The sequence below is a fragment of the Ammospiza nelsoni genome, chromosome 15 (genome assembly GCF_027579445.1).
Source record: "Ammospiza nelsoni isolate bAmmNel1 chromosome 15, bAmmNel1.pri, whole genome shotgun sequence".
In the NCBI taxonomy this organism is placed as follows: Eukaryota; Metazoa; Chordata; class Aves; order Passeriformes; family Passerellidae; genus Ammospiza; species Ammospiza nelsoni.
The window spans coordinates 19,144,366-19,163,294 of record NC_080647.1 but is presented as its reverse complement, the minus strand read 5'-3'; the positions used below and the strand labels follow the sequence as shown (position 1 = coordinate 19,163,294).

Below are 18,929 nucleotides of genomic sequence, written 5' to 3'. Positions count from 1 at the left end.
GCGGCCGCTCCGCGCCGCCGCATCGATGGTGCCGCTGCCGACATGTGGCGGCCGCCCCGCCGCCTCCCGCGCCCGCTCCGCCGCGCCGCCGCCACCGCCACCGGGCCCGGCCGCCGCCTGCTGCTCTCCACCCCCATCTTCTACGCGAACGGGCCGCCGCACATCGGGCACCTGTACTCGGCGCTGCTGGCCGACGCGCTGCTCCGCCACCGCCGCCTGCGCGCCGCCGGCCCGGCCCGGCTCTGCACGGGTCAGCGAGACCCCCGGTCCGAGCCCCCTTCCCCGGGGATGACCCCCCTCCCCGTGTCCCCGGGCCCCTGTGTCCCCGCGGGGCTGCGGGCTCCGGCCTCTCCCCACGGCCCCGCGGCCTCTCTCCGTTTCAGGGACCGACGAGCACGGGCTGAAGATCCAGCAGGCCGCGGCCGCGGCGGGGACGTCGCCCGCGGAGCTCTGCGAGCGGGTCTCGGGGCTCTTCCGCCAGGCCCTGAGCCAGGCCGGCGTCGCCTACACCGACTTCACGCGCACCAGCGAGCCCCGGCACCAGCGAGCCGTGAGGCACTTCTGGGGTGCCCTCCGCGATGGAGGGGTGCTCTACAAGGGCTCCTACGAGGGCTGGTACTGCACGCCCGAGGAGAGCTTCCTGCCTGAGAGCCAGCTGGCCGAGGGCACGGATACCCAGGGCCGCCCCTGCAAGGTGTCCTTGGAGACCGGCCACGAGGTAAAGGGCTGCAGGAGCACTGCGCGCTCACCTGCCGCTCTGCTCCGGCCAGATTTGGGGTGTTTAATGCTTCCCGTAGCCTTTTATTTATTCATGTTGGCTGAGACTCACCTGTATTTCAGTGGAGTGTCAGAGAGCTGCCAGACCCCCCCTGGCAGGTGCACATTGCGGCTATGTGCGACGGGAAGGATTCAGCCCCTTCTGAGTCCATAGGCTGTTGGCCTGGGAATGGTGTTCTGCAGGAGTGATGACAGAAGCTGAACAGGAGGATAAGGGTATATTTCACTGAGGGGTTCCAACTTTCAGACCTATTTTGTGAGACAGTTCAGTTTGGCCTCTGGGCACTTACCCATCTCTTAAATGGGTTTTGGCCCTGCCTAAAGCACTGTAACATCACCTGCCTGTGGTCAGCCAGAATGGGTGTGCCCAGGAGTCTGGGTCTCTCTGCCACCGTTTTCTTAGAAGGTGTGGAGTTACAATATTTAATCCAGCAACTACAGATAATCCTGCTCAGAGCTCAGCACAGATTATGCTCCTGTGCTATTTGTATGAGGCTGGGATGTCGGAGCGTTGGTCCACACAGAAAAGGTTATATTGGCAAATAGTAACTCTTGAGAAAGCACCTAGGGTATAATTGGGGAAAAGATAAGTTTCCAAGCAAAGTAATCATTCTTTAGATTTAAAACAGTCAGCAGATTTGAAAGTCAAGAATACCCTGAGAACAGTTCCTGGCCTCGCCTGTGTGTTGAACTGTCCAAGGAAATAGGAGTATTCACGGAGCAGAGAAGCTCTTGCAGTGTGGTGAGCAAGGATGGGAGGGTTTATTTCCAACCTGAAAGAGGCAGTTGGGCAGTTTGTTCCTTGGGAATTTTGTGAAGGAGAAGGGGGAGTTTTCACATGCCATAAACTCCAGACTTCTGGTGAGTGAGTGGGTTCTGGCATCCGGTGGAGCCTGGGGCTGAGGACGTACAGCTTGTCTTTGATGATGCTCCTTATCTCTTCCTGGTACACTGCAAGATTGCTGACCCAGCCATGGATCCCTGAGTGCCTTACACAGCTCACTCGTACCACATCCACCCACCACGTTTTCACTGGTTTAGCTAAATGTGTCATTTAATGGATTTAACTGTGGGGGAGAAGTGCTGTCAGTGCTGTAAGCAAAGTTAGTGACTTAGATGCATTAAAGCATAAATTGAGGAAAAAGAGGAGTATGGCCCCAGGAGAACAATGGCAGGCATTAGGAGTGGCAGTAGGGTGAGACTTACAGTGTCATTTTGTCTTTTCATGATTTTCCAGTATTATTGCAAAACAATGTTGTTAAGAAGGTGTATTCTCATCTCCCTAACTCCTTTCTGATGTCACATCAGCCTGGCAGGTAATCCTTCCCAGGGTTACGAGTGTTTTTAGAAGCAGGATGCTGAACCATCCCAGGTGCCTGAGTCCTCAGGTGTGTTCCTGGGGATCCCTGAGGCAGTATCTTGGGTAAGAAGGTTGCTACTAGTCACGGAAAGGTGCAGACAGCTTCCCATGGCATGGGAGGACACCCAGACACAGGCAGTGTGCGACAGCCTCCGTGCTGAGAATGGTGTGTGCACATTGTCAGCCTGTTCTTGGGGCCATAATCCTTTCCTCTCCTGCTGTCCCAGGTGCACTGGACCAAGGAGGAGAATTACATGTTCAGGCTCTCAGCATTTCGGGATCCCTTGCAGAACTGGCTCCGGGACAACCCACGTGCCATTTTTCCTGAGCCTTTCTACCAGTGCGTGCTCCGTTGGCTGGACGAGGACCTGCCAGACTTGTCGGTGTCCCGCGAGCGAAACCGGCTGCAGTGGGGCATCCCCGTGCCCAGTGACCCCACCCAGACCATCTACGTGTGGGTGGATGCCCTGGTGAACTACCTGAGCGTGGTGGGGTACCCTGAGAGCCACGGCGCGTGGTGGCCGGCCGTGCACCATGTCGTGGGCAAGGACATCCTCAAGTTCCACGCGCTGTACTGGCCGGCGCTGCTGCTGGCGGCAGGGCTGGAGCCCCCTGAGCGCATCCTGGTGCACTCCCACTGGACTGTGCGGGGCCAGAAGATGTCCAAGAGCCTGGGCAACGTGGTGGACCCCGGCGTGTGCATGGGGCAGTACGGCGTGGACGGGTTCCGGTACTTCCTGCTGCGGCAGGGCGTCCCAGAGAGGGATTGTGACTACTATGATGAGAAGGTGGTGAAGTTGGTGAATTCAGAGCTGGCAGATGCGCTCGGGGGGCTGCTCAATCGCTCAACAGCCCCCAGCATTAACCCCAGCAACACCTACCCCTGCTTCTCAGAGCCCTGTTTCCCCAAGGTCCTGGATTCCAGAGAGGTAAGCGGCACAGGCAGGGCGTGTGCTGAGGACTACAGGCTCGTGGCAGCAGTGGCCTCGCTGCCTGTGCAGGTTGACACTTATTTCGAAGGCTTCCAGATCTACAAGGCTTTGGAATGCATTGCCCAGTGTGTGAGGCAGACCAACGGCTTCTTCCAGAGGCACAGGCCTTGGAAGCTTGACCGAAGGGATACTGTGGAGCAGCTCTGGCTGGACACCATCCTGCACGTCACGCTGGAGTGCCTGCGCGTGTACGGGACGCTCCTGCAGCCCGTGGTCCCACACGTGGCAGACAAGCTGCTGTCCCGGCTGGCTGTCGGGCCAGGAGAGAGGCACCTCTCTGGTCTGACATTCCTGGCACGCTATGATGGAAAGCCATGTCCCTTTGAGGGGAGGCAGCTCGGACCTGACACTGGCATCTTGTTCCACAGGCTGGGCGAGTTGGAAACTATGAAGAAGAGAAAGCAAGAAGCTCAAGTCCCTGACAAACAGCTTCTGTGAATAAAAACTTCCAGGAATTCCTGGAAAACATTGTTAAAAGCACTTTCCTCCCATTCCTGGTGGTGGTGTGGAGGGGTGGGAAACTGGCCTGAGTAGGGAGGATCAAGCAAGCCCTAAGGAGAGATGGGCTTGGTCCTGGGCCTCCTTGGTGTTGTGTCCTTGGACAGGGAGATAGAGGAAGGGTCGCTCTGCAATGTCCTCATCTCACTTTTGGTCCACAGGTTTTTGGCCAGGTCAGAAGTAGCTGGGGGTGGTCAGAAATGGTTCTGGGGGCCCTGCTGCCCATTGGGTCTCTCAACTGATCTCCCTTTGTGGGCCAAAACTAGTCTGAGTGAGCCTCAATGGAGACAACCCTGTGTGGCTGCTCTTTATTCCTAGGGCAGGACAGTACCATGGTCAGACAATGTGTCTCATTCAGCAGTGCAGGACCTGCAGATGTGACTAGAATGGGAAAGGGGGGCATGAGTTTCATCAGACTCAGCTTTCTGAGGCTTTTCCAGTTGCTGCAAGGCTTAGTGCACCCTGTTTTATGTCCATGCTGCTGGAAGCAGACGAGCACTGACACTCTGGGGTGGTGGTGACCACTGGGAGTGTCTGGTAAATCCTTCCCAGCCTCTGGTTCCTGCAGGTCCCATCAGTGCTAGCCCTGGAGGAGTCACCTTTCAGAGGCCCATTTTGGGGGTCTTTGGCTTCTTTTGGGATCACCTGGGCTGCGTGAGCAGGAGCCATGCCCCATGTTCCAGTCGGTCCCCATGCCACTGTTGCTGTGCCACTGCCTGATGCTGTCCCAGTCCAGCTGACCTGAGTCCCCTCATCCCCTCCTGCCATAGCTCTCCTCCTGCAGATTGTCACCTGCACCCTTACTTCTGCAGTCCCTGTGTGCGTGCTTCCTGCTGCAGCCCCGTGCCCTCGTGCCGTGGGTGCTGGCTCCCCACTGCCCTGTTTCTTGGGGCAGGAGGGACACGTCCCCTTCCTGGTCTCTCTGATGCTGGCACACGGGGCTGTGGCTGCCCAGCTGAACATGAAGAGGGTCATTGTGGCACCGGCGGTTGTGATCCCACTGCCACCTCTTGGCACTGGCACTGTGCGGATGTCGGTGTCCCCGCTGTGCCCCTCGGTCTCTCGCTCCCTCCGGGAGGGGCCAGGCCCGCTGCCCGCAGCCCCGCCGGTCCCCGCCGCTCCTCTGGGAACGCTCGCGCCGGCTCGGGCTGAAGGCTCTCGGTGCCCGGTCTGCGGCTCTGAGCCGGGCCCGTGCCGCTGCCGGAGCCGGGAGCGTAGGGCGGAGCCGCGCGGTGCCGGTGCCGCTACGCGGGGCGGGGACGGGCCGTGCCGTGCCGGAGCCGGTGCGTGGGGCGGGACCGTGTGGTGCCGGCCCCGGTACGTGGGATTGTACCGGTGCCGGTCGGCGGGGCGGGACCGTGCAGCGCCGTAGCCCGTGTGTGGGGCGGGGCTGTGCCGGTGCCGCTACGCGGGGCTGCGCCGGTGCCGGTGCGTGGGGTGGAGCCGTGCTGTGCCGGTGCCGGTCCGCGGGGCGGGGACGAGCTGTGCCGGAGCCGGGGTGCGGAGCGGAGACGAGCGGTGCCGGTGCCTCTATCCGGAGCTGTGCCGGTGCCGGTCGGCGGGGCGGACGCGGTGCCGTGCAGTGCCGTAGCCGGTCCCCGGGGCGACGCGCCCCTATGAGCCGGTGAGGCCGCAGCGGTGCGGGAGGGATGGCGGCGGGCGGCGGCGGAGGGCGACCGCCGGGCCCCGACCCTGCGCTGGAGCCCTACGTGCAGACCCGCATCTTCAAAATTATCGTGATCGGAGACTCCAACGTGGGCAAGACGTGCCTGACCTTCCGCTTCTGCGGGGGCACCTTCCCCGGCAAGACCGAGGCCACCATCGGCGTGGACTTCCGCGAGAAGACGGTGGAGATCGAGGGGGAGCGCATCAAGGTGGGCCCCGCACCGGCTCCGGGCTGGCTCACACCAGCCCCGGAGGGACCCGCTAAGCCCGCGGTGGGTCCCACACCGGTACCAGTGGGCCCCGCTCTATCCTCCGTGAGCCCCACTCTGTCCCCGGTGGGCCCTGCACCGGCCCCGATCTGCAGCCCCAGCAGCGATGGCAGCCGGTCCCCATCCCTGCCTCTCGCCAAACCCCTCCTGGGGGCTTTTCCTTTCATCCCAGTTGGAGGGAGGGAACAGAGCCAGGGAAGAATTCTCATCCCTGTGTTGCAGAGATGGCCCTGGACCAGTCCCTGCTGCCTTGTCGCTATTTCTGGGGTTGGCTTGAGCATGCAGAGATCAGAAGTGATGGCTCTGGGTGAGTCACCGCCACCCTTTCGATGGGCACAGCTGGATCCTCGCAGCATTGGGGTGGCTTCAGCTCCGGACCCTGGACCAGCAGAAGGGTAGAGCTGCGGTGGGATGGGGACAGGACTCAGTGCCACAGCCAGGGGGTCTGGGGGGGCAGAGGGTGATGGGCTGGCAGCAGCCACACTGGAAGGCTGAGAGCTCCTCACATGGGCCAGTGGCAGCGGGCTCGGCCGCCATGGCAGCAGCGGTGCAGGAACCTGCTCCCAGCTGCACCTGGAGCTGTGATTGCAGCAGGATGAATTTTCTTATGAAGGCTGGTGTGACACCTGTAAAGAATGATCAGCCCAGACCTGAAGAGCTCTGGCTGGTGTGTCAGAACAAATCTGGCACTGGTAGGAACTACCCAGGAGCAGAGTTTGTGGTGGAGCTTGGCCTGCACAGCTGTGGGGATCAGCACCCACAGCCCCTGAAGAACAAACATCGCTCCTGATCAGAAGTTGAACTCACAATGACACCAGACATTGTGTTGGTGGGTGAGAGCTTTGGCTGTGCTTCTAGGCTGTCCATGAATGTTTTTCCCTCTGTTGTTTAGAGGTGCTCATCCTCCCTGCCCTCCCCGGCTCTGTCCAGCCCCACAGAGCTGTGCCAGTGTGAGCTGTGGTGCAGGCTGGCATGGAGCCTGTCTGCTGCCACTATCCACAAAATGTTGCCAGGTTTTCTACCTTTGGATATTATTTGAGCTCCAGTGGGCAGGAGTGGGAGGTAGTGCAGCAAACCAGCCTTTCCTGGGATATGTATCCTAGAGAGAAGGTGAGAGGTGGGACAAGGACCCTCCTTCTCTTGCTCTGCCTGGGAGAGACTGGCCCTGAAAGGACTGAGCAGCAGCTCTGCTCCGCCAGCATTTTTCAATTGGAAAGACTCTGAGGCAGGTACTGTCTCCATGGGTACAGGGCAATTTGAATTAACCTGGAAATTGCCACTTGCAGGCTACAAAACATTTCCAGGAGAACCCAGACTGACCCCTTGGGCATGCTGCTGGTTACCAGTGTTCAACCAGACTTGGTGTCACTGACCAGCACTGTCTAGGCCCAGACATTCAGCCAGTTCCCAGTCCACCTCATTGCCTGCTCATCCAGTCCAGAGACCTCCTGCCATCTCTGTCACTTGGGGTCAGGAAGTTGTCATCGACGGTGTCCTGGAATGTTCTGGACTGCCTGTGCCCTGCTGTGCTGTCCTTCCATGAGGTGTTGGGGTGGCTGAAGCTCTCTGTGAGAACCAGGGGCTGCAAACACAAGGCTGCTGCTCACTGTCCAAAGAGCACCTCATCTGCTTGCTCTGCCTGGCCAGGTGCTCCATAGCAGAGACCCCCTACAATGTCATCTCTGATGTTTTGTTTTTTAATCCTCCCCCACGAGCTCTGTTGGCTCCTCACCCATCCCCACAGCGCTCCTGGCCCTCCCACTGTGCTCCTACACAAAGGGTGGCTCTCCCTCCTCATTTTCTCTTTTCCTCTGTGAAATCATCAGTGTTCTCAGTCATGGCGTAGGATTTGGTGCGCAAATAGACATGGATCTGTTGGAGTGAGTCCAGAGGAGGCTGCAAAGATGCTCTGAGGGCTGCAGCCCCACTGAAGTCAGGCTGGAAGAGCAGAGGTTTTTCAGCCTGGAGAAAAGAAGCCTTGGGGGAGACCTTAGACCCCCTTCCAGTGCCTGAAAGGGCTCCAAGAGAGCCAGAGAGGGACTTGGGACAAGTGATGCAGGGACAGGACAGTGGCCTTAAACTGAAGGGGGGCAGGTTTAGATTGGATATTAGGAAGAAGTTCTTGCCTGTGAGGATAGGGAGGCCCTGGCACAGGTTGCCCAGAGCAGCTGAGGCTGCCCCTGGATCCCTGGAAGTGTTCAAGGCCAGGTTGGACAGGGCTTGGAGTAACCTGGGATAGTGGAAGGTGTCCCTGCCATGGCAGGGGGTTAGACTGCATGATCTTTAAGTTGCCTTCCAGTCCAGACCATGCTGGGACTCTCTGAAACCCAGACAGCAGGAAGACCTCCTGCAACCCCTTCCCCATGGCCTTGCCATGCTCCACACTCCTGTAGCATCTTTTCTTGTCTGCTTCACTTCCCAGGTGCAAGTGTGGGACACAGCTGGCCAGGAGAGGTTTCGGAAGAGCATGGTGGAGCACTACTACCGCAACGTGCACGCCGTGGTCTTCGTGTACGACGTGACCAAGATGAGCTCCTTCACCAACCTCAAGACGTGGATCGAGGAGTGCAACGGGCACGCGGTGCCCCCGCTCGTCCCCAGGGTGCTCGTGGGGAACAAGTGTGACTTGAAGGACCTGATCCAGGTGCCATCCAGCCTGGCCCTCAAGTTCGCCGACGCTCACAACATGCTTTTGTTTGAGACCTCGGCCAAGGACCCACAGGAAAGCCAGAACGTGGACGCGATTTTCATGTGCCTGGTGTGCCGGCTGAAGGCGCAGCGCTCGCTGCCCTGCCGGGACACGGAGGGCTGGCCGGCGCAGCCCCAGCCGCAGCCCCGGCGGCTGGACGAGGCCAGCGGGAAGGGCTCCTGCCCATGCTGAGCGGGACCCGCCCGGACCCCAATAAAGGCTCTGAGCCCCCTGCGCTCCGACTCTTGCTTTGCGCCTCAGCCCGGTCGGCCGAAACCGTCTGTGATCGGCCCCGCTCGGCCACAATCGGCCCGGTTCGGCGTGCAGCGTTCGGCTGCAATCGGCCCGATTCGGCTGCAATCGGCCCGATTCGGCTGCAGTCGGCCCGATTCGGCTGCAGTCGGCTCTGTTCGGCCGTGCTCGGTAATTATTGCCCTGACTCGGTTACAATCGGCTCGACTCGGCCCCATTCGGCTATAATCGGTCGACTCGGCTGCTATCGGCTACGTTCGCCTCGGCTCGGGGCGGGGCGGTGCCGCGCGCAGGCGCGGTGCGCGCTGCCGCCGCCATGAAGTAGGTGTGGGGGTGTGGGGCGCAGGCCGGGCTCAGCCCTGTTCCGCCGGTGCTGGGGCTGACGGTGCCTCGCCCGCAGCCCCCTGACGAAGGTGAAGCTGATCAATGAGCTGAACGCGCGGGAGGCGGAGCTGGGCGTGCAGGAGGCGGTGTCGTGGCACGCGGAGTACAAGGACAGCGCTTGGATCTTTGTGGGTACGGACCGGGCTAGGGGTGGGGACCGGTGCCGGTACCGGTGCTGTTGACCCGTTCCTTCCCTTCCTTCTCCCGCAGGCGGGCTGCACTACGCGCTGACCGAGGGTGATGTCATCTGCGTGTTCTCGCAGTAAGTGCCGCAGCCCCGGCCCCGCCGCCCCGGGCGCTGCCGCGGTGCTGACGCTGTGTGTGTGTCACAGGTACGGCGAGGTCGTCAACATCAACCTCGTGCGCGACAAGAAGACCGGGAAGTCCAAGGGTTTCTGCTTCCTGTGCTATGAGGACCAGCGAAGCACCATCCTGGCTGTGGATAACTTCAATGGGATCAAGGTGAGTGGAGCTCAGGCGCTGCCGGGGCTCCCCGAGTGCTCCCTGCCGTGGGCAGCGGCCCGGGGCGCCGGGAGCCGGCGGTGACAGCCCGGCCCCGCAGATCAAGGGACGGACCATCCGCGTGGACCACGTGGCCAACTACCGGCCCCCCAAGGAGTCTGAGGACTGGGATGACGTGACTAGAGCCCTCCATGCCAAGGGCTGCGGGGTCAAAACGCCGCCCCACACCTCGTCCGACTCCGCATCTGAGGATGAGGATGTGCTCGTGAAAAAGCAGAAAGGTAAGGAGTGTTCCTGGCAGGCTGGGTCCCAGGTGGGCGTGCCCATGGTAGGGTTTGGGGGCTGGAGTCTGCGTGGAGAGAAGGTTGGAGAAACAAAAGTGGGTGCAAAATGAGGGTGGGAATAAGATGTTGCTACAGAGTGCTGAGGAGACGCTCAAAAATGAGGGAGAAGGAGAGCCATGAGAGAAGAGTCCTCAGGTCTGGAGAGGTAAATTCCACAAAGTGGATCACATTAATACTGAGGAAGGGGAATGAAAGGGAAGTTGGAAATTCTCAGCATTCCAAGTGGTGTGGAAATGCCCACACCATGATGAACATGATGTGAGTGTTAAAGAGAGAAGTGGGGTAGGTGCAGCTGGAGGAGAAAAAGTTGTGATTGGAAGTGAACTGGGATCTCCCTGAGGAGGAAGCAGGCTGGGAAATTGGGTGGAGGGGGAGAATTTGTAATGGAAGATGAGCTGGGATGGTGCCAGGGGGGCCATGGGGAGCAAGCTGCTCCTGGAGTTTGGTCCATCCCGAAATGTGAACCCTAATTCCAGAGAAGCAACAGAGCAGAGCAGAACGGTCCAAGTCGAGCCCGCAAGCCGGGAAGCGGGTGAGCACGGAGGAGCCCCATGCCAGGATCAAGATCAAGAAGGAGAAGGAGGACCCGGGGTACGAGCGCTATGCTGGCGGGAGCGCCGGCAGGAGCGCCGGGAGCAGGACACAGCGGGATGAGGAGCAGCGGCGGCACCAGCGGCACTCGGACAGCAGGGGGGACAAGAACTGCCGCGAGCACAGGGGCCAGAGCGGCTCCTGGGAGGAACGGGAGAAGAGGGAGGAGGCTGGCAGGAGGGGCGACGGGCACAGCAGCCGGCAGGATGCGTCCCCCAGGGGAGGCAGGTCTCGGGAGCCCCATTCCCGGCACAGGGAGCGGGGCTCTGGCAGAGACTCCGGTCGCTGCTGAGCCCTGGGTGAGCATTTGGGGTGATGGAGGCTCTGAGCCTGCCCGAGCCTCCTCCAAGCTCCTGGGATGCCATGGCTGGACCTTTCACCTGGGAGCTTCCCACTTGCCTCTCATCCCACCCTGGGCCAAGGCTCTCCATGCTTCCTGTGCTGCTGGCTGGGACAGGGGCCTGTCCTTCGACTGGGGAGGGTGTCAAGCAGCGAAGGCTGGGAGCAGCAGGATGCTCCCCTAAATCCCTTGGGGTGGTGTCCCCTTCTTGCACTGGGGGCAGAGGCTGCCGGGTGTCTGAGTTTGGGCCCTGTACCCACGCAGCATCTTCTGGATTCCTTGATGAATCCATAGGGCTGCACCGCTGTCATTGGGGTGATTTATTATGGATTTGTTTAAAGGTTTCTTAATAAAAGTTCCTGATAGGGAGAAGCTGGTCCCGAGAGCAGTGTTCCTGTCTGGGTTCAGGGAGGAGGTGTCATTTGTTTTTCTTACGCTGATTTTAGGCTTATTTGGGTGGAAAACCAGGAGCGATGGGAGCGTGGGATTCGCTGGGCGGGTCCGTGCCGCTTCTGGGCGCAAGGGGGAATTTCCTCCGCGGAGCAGCCGGGCCCGCTCCGAGGCAGCCGCGGGGTTGGGTCGCGGGCGGCCCCTGCGGCCCCCACCGTCCCGGCGCGGTGCCGGCAGGGGGCAGGCGCGGCGCGGCGGTGCAGGGCCCGGTTCCGGTCGCGGTTCCGGTTCCGGTCCCGGCTCGGTGGCGGCGGCGCGCGCGGCGGTGTCCGCCCGCCATGCGATGTCCGCGCTCAACTGGAAACCCTTCGTGTATGGCGGGCTCGCCTCCATCGTGGCCGAGTTCGGTGAGGCGCAGGGATGGGGCGGGACCGGGACGGGCGGGATCGGCAGTGTACCGGCGGGCGCTGAGGCCGGTGTCCCCGCCATCCCCGCAGGCACGTTCCCCGTGGACCTCACCAAGACGCGGCTGCAGGTGCAGGGCCAGAGCACCGACGCGCGGTTCCGCGAGGTGCGGTACCGGGGCATGTTCCACGCTCTCTTCCGCATCTGCCGCGAGGAGGGCGGACGGGCCCTGTACTCGGGGTGAGCACCGGGGCCGGGGCCCATCGGCAGCGGGTGCCGCTTCCCCCGGGGCCCCATCCATCCGTACCGGGACACCCACCCACCTGCCTCCCGGCCGGCCCCTCCTTGCATCCACCCGGGCCTCCTCTGGCTCAGGAGCTCCCACTGCCTGTGCTGGGCTCCCTCTTCGGCCGCAGCATCGGCCCGTCTGTCATGTTCGCTCCCGCCAGCCTGTTCCAGGTTCCCCCTCCGTCCCGGCATCTCCCTCCGCCCAGCCCAGGCCCTCCCACTGCTCACCCCGGGACCTCTCCCACACCCCGGCATCTCCCCCTGCCTTCCCCGGCATCTCCCCCACCCATCCCGGGTTCTTCCCCTCTGCCCGGCCCTGCCGCTTTCCCGGCACCCCCTCCCCAGCCCGGGTCCCCTCTTCCACCTTCTGTCTCGGCATCCCTCTGCTCCCTTGCTCCCTGCCCATCCCGGCCCCTCATTCCCTGGACGCTGCTGTGACCCCCTGGATCCCTCCCTGCCTCGTCTCCCTGAGCGGAGTCCCCCGGTGTTACCGAGGCGGGGAGCAAGGCCAGGGCTGTGTGGGTGCCATCCCCTGGCACTGGGCTGCGTGGGGCAATCCCGGGTAACCCGGGCAGAGCTGCATTCTTGGAGCCCCAGCGGGTTTGGGTTGTGCCTGGCCCCGCAGTTTGAGGGTGGGTGGGAGTGGCCCGGGCTGGCCCGCAGGGATGCTCAGGGTCCGTTCCCCCTCAGGATCGCCCCGGCACTGCTGAGACAGGCGTCCTATGGCACCATCAAGATCGGCATCTACCAGAGCCTGAAGCGGCTCTTTGTGGATCGCATGGAAGGTCGGTGTTGGGGAAGGGCAGTACGGGCACCTCCCAGCTCCCCTGCCTCACACTCTGGGCCCCTCCCAGCTCCCCTGCCTCACACTCTGGGCTGTGTGTTTTGCTCATTCCTTGCTCTGTCCTTTCCACCCCAAGATTCCCACAGGAATGGAGCTCCATTACTGGGTGCTGTGCTTTTGTTTGTCAGGGAGAGCAAGGATTGGATTCAATCCTGATGGGAACCTCACTGTGCTCTGCACTGCCTGTGGCTCCTACCCAAACATCTCCTTCCAGCCAGGTTCCTTCCTTTCACAGAGTCATAGGAGAATCACAGAATCCATTAGGTTGGAAAAGACGTCCAACCTGAGTCTGATCCCCACCTTGTTCCCAGCCGAGAGTGCTGAGTGCCACATCCAGTCCTTCCTTGGACACCTCCAGGGGTGGGACTCCAGACCTCCCTGGTTAGCCCCTGCCAAGGCCTGACCACCCTTTCCATGAAGAAATTCCTCCTGATGTCCAACCTGAGTCTCCCCTGGCACAGCTAGGCATATTCTACATAGGAATTGTGCAGTCCAGCTCTCTGGCTTTGGCCCTGCCTGTAAAGGTGAGGTTCCACCAGTGCCCTTGACCTGAGCCCTCTGCAGCTCTTGCCCGGGGAGTGGAGCAGCAAGAGTCTGGTGGATGTTCCCTGAGGGAGCACAGAGACCTGCAGGTGAGATTCCCATCCCTGCTCCGATCTGAGGGAATGGTGTGACACCGTTCCAGCCTGGGAAAGCGGGATGGGCGGGGGAAATGCAGCACACTAACGATACCAAGCTGTCTCAGGGGAGCTTTAGGTTGGTATCAGGAGAAGGTTTTTTCCAAGAGGGTGCTGGGGCACTGCCCCAAGGTTTCCAGAACTCCAGGAGCATTTCAACAGCACTCCCAGGCACAGGGTGGGATTGTTGAGGTGTCTGTGCCAGGTCAGGAGTTGGATTGGATGATTCTTGTGGAATCTTTCCATCTCAAGAGAGTCTGTGACTCTAGAGGTCCTTTCAGGGCTGCTGTCCTGCTTTAGTAAGGCCTCTCCCTGCCTGGTTCTGGCTGTGTACACAGTCCCCACACCCCCCTTGCTGTTCCAGCCTTTTCAGCTGTGAGCTCCATGCCTGAATGTTTGTCTCCCTACAGGCCTGGGGCAGCCAGTGGCCTGGTGTCCTCTGGGAGGTGTCGTGGTCAGTACCAGCAAAGGCCTGTGTGTTTTCCCAATGTAACCATCACCCTAACTCTGGGCCTGGAATCTGGGTTATTCCCTGGCACTAATCACATCTAACTCCCTGCCTGCTCTTGATTCTCAGCTGGCTCCAGGTGGCTCTGTGTAGGCAAATCCAGGGGGCCTGGGGAAACATGGGGTTGTCCCTCTCTGTCTGCCTCTGTCCTGGCTCATCCCTGCAATGAGAAATCTCAAATAATTGCTCACAATTTTCACGTGTCCAATGATTTTCCTTCTCATCAGTCAGACCCTCTGAGAGTGCATTGCTGAGTGTTTCAGCTGCCACCTTCTGTCCCTGACAGATGTGGGGACAGACCTGTCATGGGCTGTGGCACCTGCCCAGGCTCTGCTCCTGCAGCTTCACCATCTGATTTGAGAACTGAGCTGCTCTACCCAGCCTAGTGTGCCCCTCCTGTGAGGGTCTGACCTTCTTTCCTTGGTTGCAGATGAAACGTTGCTCATCAATGTGATCTGTGGGGTGGTCTCGGGGGTCATCTCTTCTGCACTGGCCAATCCCACAGATGTGCTGAAGGTAAGGGCTGGCTGTGGGACCCGTGGGAGGAGCAGCTCAGTGCTCCCTGAGCCACCAGTTCTGCTTGTTTGGGGTTTTTTAATGAATGGGGACCAAAGCCCAGGGTCATTAATAGATGTTTAAAAACACAGATCTTAGAGACCTCAGAATCCTGGAACGGTTTGGGTTGGGACAGACATGAAAAACCATCTCCTTCCACCTCCTGCCACAGGCAGGGACACCTCACACTAGAGCAGGGTGCTCCAAACCCTGTCCAGCTTGGCCTGGAACGCTCCCAGGGATGGAGCAGCCACAGCTTCTCTGGGCAACATGACATTTGTGCTGGTGAGGGGTGGGAGCTGTGTTATCTGACCTGGCCAGGTGAGCCAGCTGCTCCTGTCCCCTAGGTCACAGTGCTGGCACTGCCCCAAGGGCCTGCCTGTGACATGGAGTGAGCAGAGCCCAGTGGGGACTGCCTGGTGCCCTGGGCTCAGGGTAGCCCAGCTCTGGGCAGAGAGAGCCTGGAGAACCTCCCCAGTCATCTCCCTGTAGATCCCCTTCTGGGACTGCTTTCAGGGGGAAAGCGTTGTTCCTCATGTTCCTGTGCCCCCACCCTGCCCCTGCCTGCTGCTGTCCTTCTTGGTGTGGTTTGCAGGGAGAGGGATGTGGAGAACAGTGTGTGCTCTGAGCTGCTCTGTTCCTACTCCCAGGAGTTCCATGGAGCTGCTGTCCCTGGTGTCCTTGCCCTGTGGCCAAGTGCTGGTGCAGACGTCTGCCTGCTGACTCTTCCCTTTCTTTCAGATCCGAATGCAGGCTCAGGGCAGCTTGTTCCAGGGCGGGATGATCGGCAGCTTCATTGACATCTACCAGCAGGAAGGCACCCGAGGCCTCTGGAGAGTGAGCACCAACTCCTAGAATCCTCCAGCAGCAGCAGAACTAAGACAAATCTTAGGGAAGCAGGTGCTCTCCTGCTGTTCTGTAGCAAGGAACACCTGGAGCCCCTCCTGGCCCCTTAAACTGCTGCTCTTGTGGGACACAGTCTTTTCTGGTGTTGAAATTGTGCAGAAGGTGAGGGGGTGACAGCCTAGTTCCCATGTGCTGGTGCTGGGAGCAGGGAAGCAGTGTGGAGTTAATCCAGCTGGAATAACGCTGCCAGGGTGGAGTTATCCTCCTTGGCTTTGATGCAAAGCTGGGAAGCAGGTGGTGTGCTTGCAGGGAGGCTGTCAGGAGAGGGAGCTGGGGCATGGCTGCACTTGGTGACAGTGTCTGTGCTGCACAGGGTGTTGTCCCCACGGCCCAGCGAGCGGCCATCGTGGTGGGGGTGGAGCTGCCAGTCTACGACATCACCAAGAAGCATCTGATCCTGTCAGGCCTCATGGGGGACACCATCTTTGCCCACTTTGTGTGAGTACCTGCTGCAGGCTGGGGGGCTGTATGAGGGCTGGGGAGAGACCATTCATGGAGTGACTGGTCTGGTTCTGCAGGGAGCAGGGTTAGTGCTTCCAGAGGGTCTGGAGCAGGCTTAGTGCTTCCAAAGGATCTGCTCTGTCAGCTGGAACAGCTCAGAGTTAGCAGCAGGTATGGAATCATTAAGGTTGGTTAAGACTTCCAAGACCATTGAGTCCAACTGTTTCCCCAGCACTGCTAAGGCCACTACTAATCCATCCCCACATCCCAGAGACCTCCTTGGGGAAGGACCTGGCAGAAATCCTTTGGTGACATGAAATACCAGCTTGGTTTCTGCTGGCTAATGACAGAAATGTTACCCCACATCTGTGCCCTGGTATGAGCCAGGCAGAGATCCATGTGTGTAGCCACGTGTACCAGTCCCTCAGAAGCTGCTCCACTCTCTGGTCCTCACCTGTCCAGACCCTGTGATCTTGCAGCCTGTGCTGGAAGAGCCTTGGGAGAGGAGCAAACACAAAGCTGGCAGGACCCAGAGCAGTCAGTGCTGCAGTCAGCTGCTCTGGGCAGGGCTGGCACAGAACACTGGAATCCTTTTTCACCTCCATGGTGCAGATGCTGCAGTGCTTCCATTGGCTTTGCCAGCTGGGCTGAGGGTGAGGAGCACTAGGCCCTCTGTGGAGGGGGAGACTGGCATTTCTGTGGTCCTTTCTGGTGTCTTTGCTCTTCCTCCCTCCTTCCCAAAGAAATGTTTGTTCTGGTGGGAAGGATGTGCACTCCCATGGGTGCCTTCAGGTCTGTGTCACCTGGGCAGCACCTGGGACCCTTGCAGGGCTGCCAGTGCCCTGTGGAACCAGCTGTGGAACCAGGTGAGGGTCTGGCTTAGCTGAGCTGAGCATTTCCCTCCCCTGAGCTCTGCAGGGTCCTGTGGCAGCCCCACCACTGCCCCTTTCCCCGGTAGGAGCAAGTAGTGCAGCCCACATCCACTGCTAAATGCCTTTGCTAATGTCCAGAGGAAGGTATTTTGTGTCTGTCTGAGCGGGAGTGGCTGTGTGCAGGGCTGTTCCTGCCCTGATTTGGTGTGTGCAGTTCCAGCTTCACGTGCGGGCTGGCGGGAGCCATCGCCTCCAACCCCGTGGACGTGGTGCGGACGCGGATGATGAACCAGCGCGCCATCGTGGGCAGCACCGAGCTCTACAAGGGCACCCTGGATGGCCTTGTCAAGGTGAGGGGACAGGTGGGCACGTCCCTGTCCTGGGAGGCTGGCCAGGTCTCAGCACCACGCTGATGGGAGCAGTGAGATCCCGCAGTGACGCAGTTTGTCATCAGTGAGGTGGGAGAGGGCCCAGAGTCACTTCCCTGAGGCCGCTGTGAGCCTGAGCATCCTCCCAGCCTCCTGGAACAAAATTCAGGCCATGAGGCAGTTAGCTGGGTGCAGAGACTGTAGGTGATGCTTCACACACCTGCACGGGCCTGCGCTCCCTGCAGCAGCTGGGCAGGGCCAGCGGGGCGCACATGGCACTGGGGAGGGAGGTGGGCAGGGCATGGGCCCGGTGTGCCTCCTCATCCCTTTGTCTCTCCTCCCAGACATGGAAGAGTGAGGGCTTCTTTGCACTCTACAAAGGCTTCTGGCCCAACTGGCTTCGTCTGGGTCCCTGGAACATCATTGTATCCTTCCCTGTGCTGCTGGCAGGTAGTGGGGTGGGACAAGGGGAGAACCCTGCTGGGAAGGGCAGGGCAGAGCTGACCCCCAGTGGGTGCATTGGGGACCCTAATGGGCGCTGCTGATGGTCCCTGTAGAGCCTCTGAGGGCTGGGCTGAGACCTTGCATGGCCTGGGCTGCAGGAGATTCCTGGATGAGCTCCTGTTTGGGAGGGAATTGTGGGGAACATTCTGCTGCTGAGGCAGGTGCTGACTCCATGCAGGACCAGTGCTGCTGTGTGCTGAGCCAGAGCATTCTGCCTGCTGAAACTGGGTGGGGAGTTCACTGTAAAGAGCTCCCAGTCTGGGCTTGGAGCCACTTCCCTCTCCCAGTGGTCTGGGCAAGGCTGGGTTTGCTCTGGGTCCATTCTCCCAGCTCTGTCCTACCTGGGCAGCTCAGGTTGTGCTGCCTGGACAGGGAGCTCCATGGGTGGGTTTAAGGAGCTCCCTGAATGGGTGTCCAGCCCAGCTGAATGCTCCACCCGCCCTGCCAGGCAGCTGCCTCACATCTGTCCCAATTCCTTGACGCTCCCTTCAGTTTTTTATCACATACGAGCAGTTGAAGCGCCTCCCCTTCTGAGAGCTGCCTTCATCTCACCAGAGTCATCCTCAGGGCTGGCAGCAGGGCTGTGCTGCCGCCTCCCTCTTCATCCCACTGTCCCCATGTCGTGGTGTTTGGTCCCTGTGGGCTGGGCTCTCCCCACATGCATGGTCCCTGGAGCACGAGCTGCCTGGTGATGGGGGCAGCTGTGTGTTTCCCACCCGGAGGTGTCGTGTGCCTGGGCCTGCAGGAATATCTTCTGTGAAGATCTGTGTGTTCCAGTGGCCTTTGGGGCACTGTGGCTCGTGGCTGGCAGGTGTGGATCTCCTCCCGTGCCCGTGGGGCGGGGCCCATGAAGGTGCCATTGTCATCATGTTTCTTGCAGAACTTGTAACTTCATTAAATTATTTATTGACTGGATGGCTTGAGTTTGGATCTGTGCTCATTCACTTGCAGGGGTGTCTGCCCTTGTAGAGCACAGAAGTGTGGTTTCACCATGCTATAGACCCTTTCATTCTCCATGTATTTATTTAAAAACAGTCTGTAGGATTCATTTCTAGATTCATTTCTAGTAGAGATGTTTCTAAACCCAAGTTTGTTAGTATCAGAAAATGACCCTGTTGCCCTCTCAGCTCAATTTTGCCAAACCTCAGTCTCTTAAATTCCTGCTTATTATTGCAGTATTTTTGCTTAAATAATTTGTAAAGACAGGTACTGTGCTTTAAAGGTGAGCTCAGCACTTGAAAATAGTGGTTCTGGTGCTGAGGAGAATATTTTGGTCATCCTCTTCTGATTTTTTGGTTATTTTTTAATGTTTATGGCTATGGAAGCAAATGTTTTTTATGTTCCTGCTCCCTTTCCTCTTGGTGGGGTGACTTTGGTTTGGATGAAGGTCCTTGGTGACACAGCAGCACGTCCTGGCTGAGCCTGCTGTGAGCTGAGTGTGTGTGGAAGTCGTACAAGGAATGTTCAGCCAAATCCTGCTGGGGAAAATGGGGGGGAATTGGTGTTACAAAGTCCGAGCTGCCTGTAGAAGCTGCAGGGGAAGGGAAG

General features: G+C 59.7%; 4 protein-coding genes across 4 annotated transcripts; all 4 read left to right on the top strand.

The window, feature by feature from the left end:
* The first annotated feature begins 18 nt into the window (after window positions 1-18).
* MARS2 (methionyl-tRNA synthetase 2, mitochondrial) lies at window positions 19-3,609 on the top strand. The gene is made up of 3 exons (XM_059483181.1): window positions 19-250; window positions 384-718; window positions 2,365-3,609. The coding sequence occupies exons 1-3, from the start codon at window positions 43-45 to the stop codon at window positions 3,565-3,567; spliced, it is 1,746 nt and encodes a 581-aa protein (XP_059339164.1). The 5' UTR covers window positions 19-42; the 3' UTR covers window positions 3,568-3,609.
* A 1,511-nt stretch (window positions 3,610-5,120) lies between these two features.
* RAB33A (RAB33A, member RAS oncogene family) lies at window positions 5,121-8,484 on the top strand. Its single transcript, XM_059483061.1, has 2 exons — window positions 5,121-5,501; window positions 7,984-8,484. Exons 1-2 carry the CDS (start codon window positions 5,277-5,279, stop codon window positions 8,440-8,442), a joined length of 684 nt encoding a protein of 227 aa, XP_059339044.1. The 5' UTR covers window positions 5,121-5,276; the 3' UTR covers window positions 8,443-8,484.
* A 334-nt stretch (window positions 8,485-8,818) lies between these two features.
* Window positions 8,819-11,008, top strand: RBMX2 (RNA binding motif protein X-linked 2). Its single transcript, XM_059482692.1, has 6 exons — window positions 8,819-8,823; window positions 8,903-9,018; window positions 9,097-9,148; window positions 9,219-9,348; window positions 9,449-9,629; window positions 10,169-11,008. The coding sequence occupies exons 1-6, from the start codon at window positions 8,819-8,821 to the stop codon at window positions 10,573-10,575; spliced, it is 891 nt and encodes a 296-aa protein (XP_059338675.1). The 3' UTR covers window positions 10,576-11,008.
* Window positions 11,009-11,311: 303 nt separating this feature from the next.
* Window positions 11,312-18,296, top strand: SLC25A14 (solute carrier family 25 member 14). The gene is made up of 9 exons (XM_059482967.1): window positions 11,312-11,420; window positions 11,511-11,658; window positions 12,397-12,491; window positions 14,166-14,251; window positions 15,032-15,127; window positions 15,510-15,634; window positions 16,724-16,859; window positions 17,222-17,302; window positions 17,874-18,296. The coding sequence occupies exons 1-9, from the start codon at window positions 11,357-11,359 to the stop codon at window positions 17,913-17,915; spliced, it is 873 nt and encodes a 290-aa protein (XP_059338950.1). The 5' UTR covers window positions 11,312-11,356; the 3' UTR covers window positions 17,916-18,296.
* Window positions 18,297-18,929: the final 633 nt, after the last annotated feature.

Coding starts and splice junctions, on each gene's coding strand:
- MARS2 (XM_059483181.1), top strand. CDS start 43: ATGTGGCGGCCGCCCCGCCGCCTCCCGCGCCCGCTCCGCCGCGCCGCC. Junction 251..383: donor CCCGGCCCGGCTCTGCACGG/GTCAGCGAGACC, acceptor TCTCCGTTTCAG/GGACCGACGAGCACGGGCTG. Junction 719..2,364: donor CCTTGGAGACCGGCCACGAG/GTAAAGGGCTGC, acceptor CTGCTGTCCCAG/GTGCACTGGACCAAGGAGGA.
- RAB33A (XM_059483061.1), top strand. CDS start 5,277: ATGGCGGCGGGCGGCGGCGGAGGGCGACCGCCGGGCCCCGACCCTGCG. Junction 5,502..7,983: donor TCGAGGGGGAGCGCATCAAG/GTGGGCCCCGCA, acceptor TTCACTTCCCAG/GTGCAAGTGTGGGACACAGC.
- RBMX2 (XM_059482692.1), top strand. Junction 9,019..9,096: donor CAGCGCTTGGATCTTTGTGG/GTACGGACCGGG, acceptor CTTCTCCCGCAG/GCGGGCTGCACTACGCGCTG. Junction 9,349..9,448: donor ATAACTTCAATGGGATCAAG/GTGAGTGGAGCT, acceptor CCGGCCCCGCAG/ATCAAGGGACGGACCATCCG.
- SLC25A14 (XM_059482967.1), top strand. CDS start 11,357: ATGTCCGCGCTCAACTGGAAACCCTTCGTGTATGGCGGGCTCGCCTCC. Junction 11,659..12,396: donor GGACGGGCCCTGTACTCGGG/GTGAGCACCGGG, acceptor GTTCCCCCTCAG/GATCGCCCCGGCACTGCTGA. Junction 14,252..15,031: donor ATCCCACAGATGTGCTGAAG/GTAAGGGCTGGC, acceptor CCTTTCTTTCAG/ATCCGAATGCAGGCTCAGGG.